Here is a 14,839-nt window from a genome sequence, read left to right on the forward strand (position 1 = left end):
GGTTCCCCCCCAAAAAAAATAACTCATGTTGTCTCTGTGAGAGCATCAGTTTCATGTGCAGTTTACAACAAATATATATACTTTTCAATTCTAAACCACATTGTAGCTTAAAAACAAGGTTTTAGTTATCTGTGCTGAGCTTGTCCACATTTGAAACCACAATGTGAAGTAACTATATTGTGATAAATGTAATTCAATAAATAATAAAAATGAAAAATAAAAAGGATTAAATGACTAAATGAGCTGAAATCTTTAAAATATAATGCCTTTTGAGTGAAATAACGTCACTTTAAGAAAGAAATCTGTCAGTCAGAAAATATAAATGGAATTGTTTGTTATTTTGCATTGTGCAAAAGACTATGTGTTTTATTTTTTAACAGTACCATTATGAATATAAGAAAGTTATAAAAAGGCAAAAACATTGTTGGTGTCACACTGAAATATTGAAATGTATAAAGTTAGAAATATTAGAAGTCAAAGCACATTGTTCCTGATCGAGCCGATTGTTTTGATAAATGACTGAATAAAATAAGTGTGAATGCTGACTCAGCATTCTCACAATCACACAGAAATGTTTGCATCCACACTGTGCATTAAAGCACACATAAACCAAACAAAACTGATGAAATGCTGCTAAGCACCGAGACTGTTTATAAGAACGTTCGCTTGAGATGAGTTTGAAACCTAATCAGGAAAAACACTCGTACATACAGTATCTTATTCAATAAGCCCCTGAGGTAAAAGGCATCATGAATCTATTCATCCCTGCAGTATTTATGCATTTTTACATTTCTGCTGTACAGAGCCACAAGCTCCTGTGAGTCAGTGCACACAGCCTGCATAATGGGAATGGCATAAGATATGCACATACAAAACAATAAAATGGATGCTATAGGAAGCGCTTCAAGAAACTGCGGAGGACAAAGAAAGCTCCTGGATCGAGGATGAGTAACGGGATGAGGGAGAGCACATGAAATGCAACAAATGGCTCCTCTCAAGAGGCAAATGACTCTTTATAAAGCCTCACGCAACTGCATTAAAGGCAATTAAAGGTACACAAATACTGACCTAATACAATTTTCCCAATGTTTGTTTACTAGCAAATAAACTCAGCGGCTGGACAGCAATGCCGGCTAGTAAACCGACCTCTCGGTAAAGTGCCATTTGTTAGGCAATTATCCCTATTCTGCCAAGCAGAAAATAACTTGTGCTGAACGGTAAGGTGTGCTCAAACTCATAATACCATGCAGGCAGTATAATTAGGAAGCTCTTTACAGGGAAAAGAATAAGGTCCTGGGCAACCCCGTGGGGGGAAAAAAACAAAGCAAAAAACAAAACGAAAAATAACTAATGACCAAAAGCAATTTGCTGGTGCCGCTCATAAATTATTCTGTGATTTTAAGGCAGTAAACAAACAGTCTTTAAACAATTTGGAAGTTTAAAAGCAAATGACGAAGTGGCTTCTTTAGAAAGCACAGCACCAGAGTGGGTCCCATTAGAGTATGAAAAGTTGTTAGAACATACATCATTTGTTTAAAAGAAGGATTTTGTGTCACAAAAGCCTTTGTGGTTTTGATGATTTGCTGTAAACCTTATGTCTTGTCAATATTTTTCAACCCATAATTGCCAAATAGCTCCTTATAGTATAATGTTTAAAGATTCACCACAGATAAACAATTTTAGCAAACAAAAATAACTATAAACCAGTCAATGTCACAGATTTGGAGCTCAAATCTGGTGTGGTGGTAGCTGAGAGTCAGCCCAAACGCACTAACTGATCACAACAAATTTCACAATTTTGCAAGAGATGTATGGTAATATTATTTTCAAGAGTTGATCAAAACTGACTTAAAGTCCTTTCTCTAATTGGAAACATAATTTTAATTTAAACCTTTGGCCACTGATAATGTTAAGGTGGCAAACTAAAACCAAAAGCCAAAACAGAACTTATTTCTTTAAACGCACCACACATGTTTAGTTGCATATAAAAAAGGAAAGTCTGACAGTAATCTGGACAAAGGCAGCTGGTGGAGTTGTTTTAAGACCAGAGGGGACTAATAATTTAAAGCTGTGGCTCCAGAGTTGTTGAAAACAACACCTCTGTCTTTGTGCTGTCTTCAGTTATATTTATTATTATTATTTTTTTTTAAGAAGAAGCTGAAGACTCATTTATTTAGAGACACTGTCAAACTTGGTATTTTCACTTGCTTGCATTTTATACGTCAAACGAGGAGGGAAAAGTATCAGGAGACAAACCGAAATGAGGAAAGTCAAGAATATAGGACTAAGGGTGGTAACTCATAACATAGGCACAATGACAGGTAAATGTAGAGAGCTGGCTGACATGATGCAGAGAAGGAAGGTATACGTTTTATGTATCCAAGAGACCAAGTGGAAGATCAGCAAGGCTCGCAGCATTAGAGCAGGATTTAAACAGTTTTACCATGGTGTGGATAGAAAGAGAAATGGAGTGAGGATGGTCCTGAAGGAGGAGTTGGCAAATAATGTAGTAGAGGTGAAAAGAGTGTTAGATAGGTTGATGTGTCTGAAGGTAGACGTAGATGGTCTGATGCAGAATGTTGCCAGTGGTTATGGTCTACAGGTTAGATGTGATGTGGAGGAGAAAGACACATTTTGGAAAAATCTAGATGAAGTGATATAGAGTATCCCCAGGGAGGAAAGAGTGGTGATCAGAGCAGACCTGAATAGACATGTTGGTGAAGGAAACAGAGGGGATGAGGAAGTGGTGGGTGGGTTTGGTGTCAAGGAAAGTAACCAACAAGGACAGATGGTGGGTTTTGCCAAGAGAATGGAAAAGGTTGTAGTTAACACCTATTTTCCACAAGAGGGAGGAACATAGAGTGACCTATAAGAGTGGAGGAAGGAGTACGTAGGTCGACTACATTCTGTGAAGAAAAGGAAATCTGAGGGAGATTGGGGACTGTAAGGTTGTGGCAGGGGAGAGCGTGGCCAGACAGCATTGGATGGTTGCGTGTAGTATGACTGTTGTTGTGAAGAAAAGAAAAAATAGAAAAATTAGAGAAGAAGTCCAAATGGTTGAAGCTGAAGAAGGAAGAATGTTATGAGAAATTCAGAGAGGCTCTGGGTGGTAAGAAAGAGCTTCCAAATGAATGGGCTACAACAGCAACAGTAATTATAGAGACAGGTAGGAAGGTACTTGGGTGTGTCATCTGGACAGAGAATGGAAGATGAGGAAACTTGGTGGTGGAATAGTGAAGTGCAGGATGCCGTTCAAAGAAAGAGGTTAGCCAAGAAGAAATATGACAGTGAGAGGACTAAAGAGAGGAGACGGAAACATAAGGAGATAAGACGTAGAGCAAAGAGAGAGGTAGCTAAGGCAAAGCAGAGGGCGTACGATGAGTTGTATGGGAGACTGGACACTAAAAAGGATGAGAAGGACTTGTACCGATTGGCGAGACAGAAGGATCAAGCTGGAAAGGAAGTGCAGCAGTTGAGGCTTATTAAATATAGGAATGGTAGTGTTCTGACAAATGAGGAGAGTGTGATGGGAAGATGGAAGGATTACTTTGAGGAACAAATGAATGAAGAGAATGAAGGAAAAAGATGAGTAGAGGTCAAAAAAACTGTGGAGCAGGAAGTGGGAAATGTTAGTGAAGGTGACGTTCTGAAAGCTCTGAAAAGAATAAAGAAAATGACCTGATGACATACCAGTGGAGGTTTGGAAATGTCTTGGAGAGATGGCAGTGAGGTTTTTGACTCAAATATTCACTGGCATATTTGAGGGTGAGAAAATGCCTGAGGAATGGAGAAGTGTGCTGGTGCCCATGTTTAAGAACAAGGGTGATGTACAGGGGCGGCTGTGGCTGAGTGGTTAAAGCAGTCGTCCTCCAATGCAAGAGTTGGGGGTTCGAATCCACCAGCAGTCACGTGCCGAAGTGTCCCTGGGCAAGATATTGAACCCCTCATAGCCTCCGATGTGTGTCCCATCGGTGTATGAATGTGATAAAGCACTGATTAATCTCTTTAGAATGATTTGTTCAATTAGCTTTGTAGAGATCTAGTAGAGTGCTGTATGAATGGGTAAATGAGGGCACAGATTGTAGTGTAAAGTGCTTTGAGTATCTTGATAAGATAGAAAGGCGCTATATAAGTACAGTCCATTTACCATTTACAGAGTTGTAGCAACTACAGGGGAATTAAGTTGATGAGCCATAATGATGAAGATCTGGGAGAGAGTTGGGAGAGACTATCTGTGAGCAGCAGTATGGTTTCATGCCAAGAAAGAGCACCACAGATGCCATCTTTGCTTTGAGGATGCTGATGGAGAAGTACAGCGTTCAGAAAGAACTCCATTGTGTCTTTGTGGATTTAGAAAAATCATATGACAGGGTGTAGAGGGAGGAGGTGTGGTATTGCATGAGGAAATCTGGAGTGGCAGAGAAGTATGTTAGATTGGTACAGAACATGTATGAGGACAGCAGGACAGTGGTGAGACGTGCTGTAGGAGTGACTTATAGCTTCAAGGTGGAGGTGGGAGTGCATCAAGGATCGGCTCTTCTTGTTTGATCTGGTGTTGGACCAACTAACAGATGAGGTCAAGCAGGAATCCCTGTGGACACTGATGTTTGCGAATGGCATTGTGCTCTATGGTGAGAATAAGGGAACAGGTGGAAGAAAACTTGGAGAGGTGTAGGTATGCACTTGAAAGAAGAGGAATGAAAGCCATCCCTAGTAAGACAGAGTACATGTGTGTGAATGAGAGGGAGGCCGGTGGAACAGTGAGGCTACGAGAAGGTCACAAAGGTGCAGGACTTCAGGTACTTGGGGTCCATAATCCAGGAAAATGGGGAATGTAGTAACGAGGTGAAAAAGAGAGTCCAGGCAGGATGGAGTGGATGGAGAAAAGTTTCAGGAGTGATTTGTGACAAAAGGGTGTCAGCAAAGGTCAAATGAAAAGTTTACAAGACAGTTGTGAGACCAGCTATATTGTGTGGTCTGGAGACAGGGACATTGACAAAAGGACAGAAGAAAGAACTGGAAGTGGCAGAAATAAAGATGTTGAAGTTCTCCTGAGGAGTGACAAGGATGGATGAGATTAGGAATGAAATCATCAGAGGTACAGCACAGTTTGAACAACTGGGAGATAAAGTTAGGGAGGCCAGACTGAGATGTTTGGACATGTCCAGAGGAGGGACAATGGGTATATTGGTAGAAGGATGTTAGAAATGCAGCTGCCAGGAAAAAGACAAAAAGAAAGGCCAAAGAGGAGATCTATGGATGTAATTAGAGAGGACATGAAGGTAGTTGCAGTGAGGACAGAGGACGCAGAGGACAGAGTGAGGTGGAGAAGGATGACTCGCTGTGGCGACCCATGAAGAGAAAAAAAGCTGAAATCAGAATAATTTATATTTTAGATTTGCTTTTAAACCACTTTGTTTAATTTTTGTTTAAACTTCCATCCATGGACTTGATGTATGGACAGTGCTGTCAAAAAAGAGCAGCTGGAATCATCAAAGACTCACTCCATCCAGCTCACTCTCCTATCAGACACAAAAAATGTTCATATAACCTGAGACACAGTAGAGAGGATAGCATCATCACCCACAGTTTTTTTTTTTAATGTTTTTAATAGTTTTTCCCTGACACAGTCAGGCTGATGGCAAAACAAAACTACTGATCAGGTGCAATAATAACCCTACACTGCCTAACTTCACTAGTTATGTGACATGGGAATGAAAGTAGGTATTTCTGTACAGTGTAGGTATAAACCACTTTATTTCTGTTTTTATTCTATTTATTTAGTGTTGTTTCAGTGTTTTAACTATGACAGAGAGCTCTACACAAGAATTCCAGTGTCCCTGGACTGTTGGTCTGTGTACAAATGGCAAATAAAGAACGTTGCAATTTGATGTTTCATGTATATTTAGTTTAAATGTACTGTGAAGTACATTGTGGGTTTTATACTGTGAAAAGTGCTCTCAATAAATAAGGTTTACTTATGTACTTTCTTTGCTTATTGGTAAGTCAGTTTCAGAGTACTCACAGAAACATTAGTAAGCTCTGAATTATGCATTTTCAGTTTCTGGGACTTAAAATCAACGCTGACAAGTCAGTGTCTCCTTGTGGAGGCATGACCTCTGTGCCTCTTTGATGCTGTAAACCATGAATATTAGACATGCAGGTTGTGTGTGGGATCACAGATAAACCAACAATATTGTATGAATAGTTTTCTGTGGGGCACTCCAGAATGGCCCAGCCAAAAGATGACACAAAGCAGTTTATCTTGTGTGTGTACCTGCAGAAAGTCTGGGCCGGGTCCTGGGTGTTTGCATGTCTTGCCGTGCATGGGGCAGCATGTGGTAGCGCTTGGCTTCGTTGACCAGATCACGACACGCCTCCGATGATTTGATCAGCTCCTCGTTGTCCACCACGTTAAGCAGGTAGGATGGATGAATGAAGGGAAGACGGACCACCGCCAGCAGCTCCGACAATTGCTGAGAGGAACAAACAGACAAAAATAAAGATCACCAGAGCTTACGTAATGTTTTAGAACTGTCTTTCATTGCCTACTATTTAAAAGTGAAGGCAGATGGTAATTTTATTGAAACTTGCAGAAAGTAATAACTGGATGTACAACTGATAAACCTTTGGAGTCAAACTCAAGATGGCTTCCATAGTCAGCATAACCTAAAAAAATGGCTAAAACTGACATTTTTTAAAGATACTGAGCAAAACTTTAGTATGGTTGTAGATGACAATGCTCTATTATACATATTTTAAGTGCTAACAGGTTACATAACATCTTTGTTTTAAATTTAGACATTAAGAAGTTGGGAGTTTATGTTCATAAACCACAGGTTATGAAACTTCCAGGGAATCATTATTGGCTGTCCTTCCACCACTAACTTTTACAGCCAACCTAATTCAAGATGTCTGCCATGGTCAACAGAGCTTAATAAACTCAAAAATTACTCTCATTTATACCATTTTACAGACATTGGGCTACAGTTCGGTGGTATACAAGCCAAGGGTTATTACCAACACATGTTCCAAAAGCTACTACCAGTAATTGTGAGGAGTGTTTGCTTGAAACTTTAATAACAACTGTTGAAGTCAACCCCGTTTTTCTGTATCTAATAAACCACTGATAGAAACATTTAGACCGTACAGTATTCCCTCATTTATCGCGGGGATCCGTACACTGAAGATCCGTGATAAGTGAAAAACTGCGAAATAGGAATATTAGAAAAAGTAGTAAGTAGTACTTTTGTTTTTTTTTTGGGGGGGGGGGGGGGGGGGGGTGTGCAAAAAAAAAACAATACACATAACGGAAAAGATTTAAAAAAAATGTGCAGGAGAGGTCATAAAAACCCAAAATGGTCTTACAAGTGCCTCCCTCCTCTAAAAAAAAAAAAATCATAAAAGCTTTATACATGAGCTTACATCTTACTTTAAACACACACAAATACACACCAAAGCAATAGATAATAGTTCATAATAAATTTTTATTAGCCAAAAATAATAAATAATAAAAAAATAAAACAAATGTGTAAAAAAAATTATAAACTTTGTTGCAACTTTCTTTTAAATACAGATAATGTTGTACTTGATTCACTTAGTTGTTTTAAACTGTTCCACAACACAGTTGTGTGTGTGTGTGTGTGTGTATATATATATATATATATATATATATATATATATATATATATATATAAAAAGTTGTTTTAAACCCTTCCCACACTTTTGCAATATTCTAAACAATGTTTCTAAACTCTAAACGCTCTAAACGAGCACAAAATGTCATGATTTCAGTTCCCTGCCTCCTCTGCCACTCTTGGCCACACCCACTTCTCCACTCTGCACGGTGAACAGCTGCTCATGCACGGAGAGCAGCTGATCAGCTGCAGCAGAAAGTTTATCATGCAGTAAGGGCTGCACAAAGCTGCAGGAGGTGTGAAATACTTTTAAATAATTTATTTTAAATAAAAACTCCGTGCTGATCGTGCAGCTCATCCGTCAATCAGCCAGTTGTGTGTAATGTCTAATCTTATTTTGAAAAACCGCGACAGTGTGAGTCCGCGATAAGCGAACCGTGAAGTAGCGAGGGACTACTGTACTGATTGGGTGTACATCTACAACTGACTAACTTTTAGAATAAACACGATTCAAGATGGCTGTCGTAGCTGATCAAACCTAGACTTCACAAAAAAATGGCTTTAACTCAACAATGTTCAGTCAGGTCATCTGGACGGTTTATTTTTTTGGCAAGACGTTTCATCCTTTATCAAAAGGACTTCTTCAAATCTGAGGGGCCACCAAACAAACAGAGTTCCACAAACAGCACACCCTAGTGGCAAAACCAGTTTGCTGGTGCTAAGATGGCCTCCAGGGCTTGCCCTCTCCCCCGTCAACTCCTCTGAGACCGTGGTTCAAAACACCAAAGTTCATGCTCAACCTGACTGAACATTGTTGGACTTTTACCTGGATTATTGAGCATGAACCTTGGCGGCTATAACAGTTAATCTCAGAGATTGAGCTAAATTTTGATGTGGTAGAAGCTGAGTGTGATTCACAACACTCAGTGTGAGACGTTGAGATGGAGCATAAAGTTATTTTCAAGCTTTAACTCAAACAGCTACAAATCAGTCATTTCTCAACGCTATATTATCATGATTTAAACACTCAGAAAAGGCAGCAGGCGATATGAAATGCTCGGCCTTTCGTTTGTTTACTTTTGCAGTTCAAATGTCAATTTTTATAATAATCTCAAAGAAAAAAATAGAAGCATGTTGAATACAAATCTGGTCTATTAGCGTGTGGAAACGTGACAGCAGCGAGAGCATTAATTTAGTCACAGTCTGTGTCAGACCCTCAAAGCTTCAGTTCATTACTCCACGTCACACTTTTTTATATTCACAGGACAAGATGCTCAAACAAGGAGAGACAAAGGATAAAATGTCGCCTGAAAACCAGACGAACATTTCTAAATTTACCATTAGACATATTCATTTAAAAAAAAAAAAGACGAAACCTAAACTCCTACAACTAAAAAAATACAACAACTTGGGACGCTTGCTTTTTAATTCTGCTACAGAAACAGACTCACAGCGAAGGAGGAACCAGAAGTGACATTTTGAAAAGTTTTCAGTAGGATCCATGCAGTCTCGCTTTCATATGTGAGTTTAGTTTCGCAGTGAGAGCTCAAACGAAGCAGCGGGGGGTATCCTACTTCCACCCTCTGCTTCGGAGGATCCCCCCCACCCCCCAGTTTCCAAATTAAATCTTTCATCAGACAAAAATATGTTGTATCTTTTTTTTCTTTTCTCTGCAACTAAATTAAGACCCAGCTGCTCCTAATCATAACCCATTCAAGCCAAAAGACTGCAGCGCCATCAGCAAGATTTCTTTTTTGAAGGGGGAAGGGGAAGTTTAAGCAGAGGCGATATAATAAAGATTAATTTGACTCAATTTTTAGCCCAAAGGTTTCTTTTAATTTACACACAGTGAGGAACTGGTTTATGATGATTAAAACTTTTGGGAGGGGGAGGTGAAAATATTGAACTATTGCAGTGTAAATACCTGTATTTACAACATCAATACAGAAAAAAAAGGATGTTTAAAAAGGTAAAGAAAAGCAGAAAGCAATGATCTAAGCAAATCTGAAAGAAAGAAAAAAAAACATATGTTCACAATGGAACACAGTAAACATGTCAAATGTTGAAATGAAAGACAGTATTTTGTTTAAATAAACTGAATATATTTTTCTGCCCTGGTGGTGCCTTTACAAATGTGAAAGCTGTCCATACCATAGGCAATATTGCACCCCCATACCATCAGAGAGGCAATCTTTTATATGGTCTGAACAAACCCTCTCCTCTTCTGTGTGGAGGGTGTTGTGTTTGTGGTTTGGAACAAATTGCAATTTGTCTGACCAGAGAACAGTTTCCATCTTTACCTCAGGCCATTTTAAATTAGCTTTGGACAAGATGTAAAAAAAGTTAAGTCAGATCCTCTGGACGGGTTAAAAAAAAAAAAAAAATGTAGAAATGTTTCGTCTTTCATCTGAAAGACTTCTTCAGTCTGAGGAGCTGTATTCAGCTCAGTCTTATAAATTGCACCTTCTCATAGTGAATCAACCAGTTTGTTGTTGACATTAGAAACAAGCTGTTCACGTGATCAAGGAGGACCATCAGCCTAACAAGTTTTTTGTTTTTTTGAACCCGTCCAGAGGACCGGACTTAACTTTTTTTTAGATTTTTCTACCTGGATTATTGAGCATGCATCATATCATATATCCATATCATGGATATTTGGACAAGATGGTGACATTTCTGTATGGTGTTTACCAATCACTACTTTTGCAGGATAGAGCTTTAACCTGCATCTGTGGTTGGCACTGCAAATTAAGGTTATCAGACTATGATTTATGTATAGGTTTCTGAGCCCAATCAGTAATCTTTGAGCCCTCAGTGCTGCCTGAGGAGCCAAAGATTACAGTCCTCCAATACTGACTTTAGGTCTTGTTGTTTGGGGGCAGAGACACCTCCAGATATTTGGCATTGTTAAGTGATATTATTAACTGCATATGATGGCATGTTCAAAGTGGTTTTTTTTTTTGCTTGAGGAACGTTATTCTGAAATTGTTCCACTAAATGGTTTATTTTGTTTTGTTTCAGTCTGGTGAACCTCTACCCATCTTTACTTCTAAAAGATTCAGCCTATTTAAAATGCTTAATTAATATCCAATCCTCTTACTGACCTGTTGTAAAATAATCCAATTAATTGCCAAATACTCCTCCAGCTGTTTCTTGCCACTTACTTTTACAGGCAGTTGTTGCCTCTTTTGCCCCTTTTTTTGCGATGTGTTGCTGTCAAACTTAAAATTACTTTTACTTTCCTAAAAATTGTACAATTTCTTAGTTTAGACATTTGATGCATTTATTATGTTCCATTGTGAATAAATCAAAAGTTTATGAAATTCACAAATTATTATTTTTTTCCATTTCACACAATGCCCCAACATTTTTTAAATTTGGGTTGTAGATGTATGCTGGTTTTTCCTCTAAGGATGTGCAAATATTTATATAGCTGTTTGGACACAGTAGCAGGACAGAGTGTTTCCAAGGCAACCTTGTTTATAGCTCCAGCAGCAGAGTGACTTTTTTTATTCCCCACTGTGTGTACAAGTGTACGTGTGTCCCTATGGGAGTCTCATCCATGTCGACAGTAAAAGCTGTAAACAAGCATGGACAAAGCGACAGAGAGCTGGGTGGGGGCTGACCTCGCTGACCCTTCGGCTCAGAACGAAGTGTCCGAGACGCACGGGGAGAGCGACAAAAACAACAGACTTGGAGAAACATCATTCAGGGGAGAGCAAATAATAAGCAGACATTCTGCCAAGGCAGCTCCTCTCCCCCACCTGAGCCCTTTTTACCAGTGTTTGTTCTCCAGCAATGTCAGGGACTCATCTGACAAAAAACAGCAAGGGGGGAACAAAAAGAACAGAGATGTAAGGAAAGGGGTTGCCAGGATAGAAAAATATAAGATGGGAGGACATGCGAGGACACAGAGGGGGCAATAAAAGAGCAGCGATGACTGCCAAAGATGCAAAAAACAACACGATTAGGAGCAGTGTGGAGAACACAAGGAGATGAAGCAGAACATGTGATGGTTCCACAAGAGATGGAGCAATCTGCTGATGACATTTCCTGTCCACGAGCACGCTCGGAGGCAAACTCTGTCCTGCAACTGGGACTGTGTGACTCATTCATCCTCGAATGCTCACAGCACAGTCTATCAAACAAACAGCTCAATAGCCACGTAAGCACTCGCAGTTGCTCGAAGCACAAACGAAGGAAGCCAAAAGGAGGAGCTGTCAATGCAAGCTCCGTAGAGTCCTGATAAACTCGTTTATAAAGACTTCTGAGCTTTACATTAGCGAGGACTTTCAATTAAACAACGTATATTGGAACATTTGCCCAGTAGTTACTTATTCATGTCTCTCTCAAATGGAGCGCCTAAGCTTCAGGCTTAGAGCTCTGAACTTCTGCTGCTGTTCGCCATGTCAGCCACAACCTCACTTACCTTATGCAGCCTCCCCACCATCACAGACATCTACACCTCCAGATGCAGGAAGAGGGCCACCTGCATCATGAAGGACCCCACTCACCCAGCACACTCACTTTTTGCCCCGCTCCCCTCAGGGAGGAGGTTGAGGAGCATTAAGTGTAGAACCACTAGACTGAGGAACAGCTTCTACCCTGAGGCTGTTAGACTCATGAATCTCTAACCAGAATAATCACTGTGAAAAAAATCACATTATGTTGCTGCTGATCTGTTTCATACTGATGTGTTCATTTGTGCTCATTTGCTCACACAGACTCATGTTCATGCTACTGTTCGGCGTAATGTTTTTTTAATACTACTAGTGCTTAGTGTATTTTTAGTTAACATTTTTCTTAGTTCATATCTTAGATCTTATTACTGTTTTTCTTTACATTTTAATACTTTTGTTGGATGTAACTGGGACCTTGTGTACAAAATTTCATTCCACCAAATGTACCACATGTGGTGTATATGACAAATAAACTTGAATCCTTATAATCACCTGCTGCCAAAAACTGAAAGGTGGGTGATAATATTTTTACACATGTATGTGAGTTTATGTATAGGTTAGTAAAATATGATAACATAATTTAGAATATAAAAACCTGACAAACTACTAGACAAATGTCTCATAAAACTTAAAATACCCACTGGATGAACATCTAAACAGATCAACTTTTGGAGTCAACCCAATTCAAGATGGCCGCTACAAGCAGCTGACCTTAAAAAAATGGCTCTAACAGTCATTTTTCCAAATACTGACCTAAAAATTTGACACAAACACCTGGTCGGCGTATGTTAAATCCTCTGCACACCGAAGTATTTACATGTTGAATGTGAGGCCATCTGTCAGACAGCTGTAGCTTGGCACTAACTGGGTCATGCAACAAGATAAATCAGCATAATTAAACTATGAAAAGTAAAAAAGAGATGTTGCGATGATTCAATCAAAATCCAAAACCTCCTGTCAGCTGAAATGCTGTGGTAAGATAAGAAGTCTGCACAAAGTAATGTTAACGTTCAATAAGCTGACGCAAAGTTGTGAAGAAGAATTGGCCAAAGTCCCTCCAGAAAAATGTGTCAAGTCAAGTCAACTTTATTTATAGAGCTTATTTAAAACAGAAGCTGTCACCAAAGTGCTTCACAATAACATCAATGAGTCAGACGGATAAGGTCATTTACTTTTAAATACATGGCAAACTGAATAAATCCTGAACTCGGACTGTATTCTCACTGAGAAAAGGGTTCTGGTTTAAATGCAGGCAATACGCTGAATAAAGTTTGTCTCATATGGTTCAAAAGCATCAGGTGTATGCACCGTTTGTGGGAGTTCCTGTTCCAATGATCACCAGAGGGCACCATACTTCCCCACCTGCAGACAATGTGTCCTGATGTGGCTCCAGACGTATATAAGGCAGTTGATGACTCTCCTTCAGTGCTGGAGCATTACCCTGCTTATGGTTCATGCTCTTAGGGTACATTCACACCAGCCCTGTTTAGTCCACTTTAATCGAACTCTAGCTCGTTTTCCTAGAAAGTCCGGTTCGTTTAGGGAGGTGTGAACACGCCATCGAACTCTGTCACAGAACAAAAAGGCAAACTCTGGCCCGGGCTAAAACCTAGGTCTTGGTCCGGTAGAAGCGAACTCCAGCGTGGTTCGAGTACAGTGTGAATGCAAACAGACTGGACCCCGCTCCGCAGGGTAAACAAACACGCATTTCTCTGACCTTATATGGAGCCGTCAGCTGCTTGTGTGGAAAAAAAAATATTCTCCATGGTCTTCTGTCTCATCTTCTGCTCATGCTAAGTCCATTTTTGAAAAATGACAAAATATAACTCCTAAAACTGCTAAAACTTGATGCCACTTTGTTTTTATTTTTATTTACAGAAGAAGAAGAAGACGTGTCTTCAGAGGTTTTTGTGTTGTTTCTTTCAGTAGTTCTTGGTGCAGCGCCCCCACAGACGAGCGGGGGAATAGGTTGGTTCAACAGGTTGACTCGACTGCACAGTGCAGTGTGAATGCAAACGCACCAGCTCAAATGTAAACAAAAGCTCATAAATATTGGTCCCGAACTGAACCGAGTCTACCGGACTATCTGGTGTGAAAACGACCGTAGCCTTTTGTGAATCTCTAAGCCTTGTGATTACTTACCCATCTTCTGTGATTTTTCCAGTGAACCTCCTGAGACCTACCTGAGTATTTGGATCTCCTAAGCCCCTTATCCACAGGTCTGGTTCTTGTTGTAGCCTGTTGTGTCCGGTTCTAGTGGGACCTCTATTTTTGTGTCTCACCTTTGCCTATAGTTCCCGTTTAGTGGGCGGATTGTTCACCTCTAGTGGGCGGATTGTTCACCTCTAGTGGGCGGATTATTAATATCAATGCACCTTACCAGCTGGTGGCGGTAGTGCTACATTAAGCTCTTTTCTAAGCACCACTAACATGCATTAGAAGAAGAGCTGGAAAACAACACACAACCAAAATGGATGACCTACATGAACTTGAAGCAGAACCAGCCGCACAGCCCATCCTGGTCGCTGTCCCGCAAGATGGAGAGCAGGGCCGAGGTGTCAGAGATGCTCTGATGGATCATGAGCTGTAACTTATCCTAATTCCACCCCTTAATCTTTTTTTACCTCCCCAGCCTTCCTTAGATACAAGTGAACGTTAAAGTGTTGATTTGAAAATAAACATGGATTAATAATTATTCTTGTTTTTTTAATGTACAGACATGCCTTATTACCAGGTTCGTGT

At 39.9% G+C, this 14,839-nt stretch overlaps 1 protein-coding gene across 1 annotated transcript in view; it reads right to left on the reverse strand.

Moving 5' to 3' along the window:
* The window catches only part of LOC119418463 (kelch-like protein 29), a 405,803-nt gene that overhangs the window by 107,692 nt on the left and 283,272 nt on the right, over positions 1 to 14,839 (reverse strand). Inside the window, exon 10 of the mRNA XM_037685752.1 lies at positions 6,278 to 6,476. Within this exon, the coding sequence (XP_037541680.1) occupies positions 6,278 to 6,476 (199 nt within the window). The remainder of the gene's footprint in view (positions 1 to 6,277; positions 6,477 to 14,839) is intronic.

The sequence above is a fragment of the Nematolebias whitei genome, chromosome 12 (genome assembly GCF_014905685.2).
Source record: "Nematolebias whitei isolate Nwh7 chromosome 12, NemWhi1, whole genome shotgun sequence".
NCBI lineage: Eukaryota > Metazoa > Chordata > Actinopteri > Cyprinodontiformes > Rivulidae > Nematolebias > Nematolebias whitei.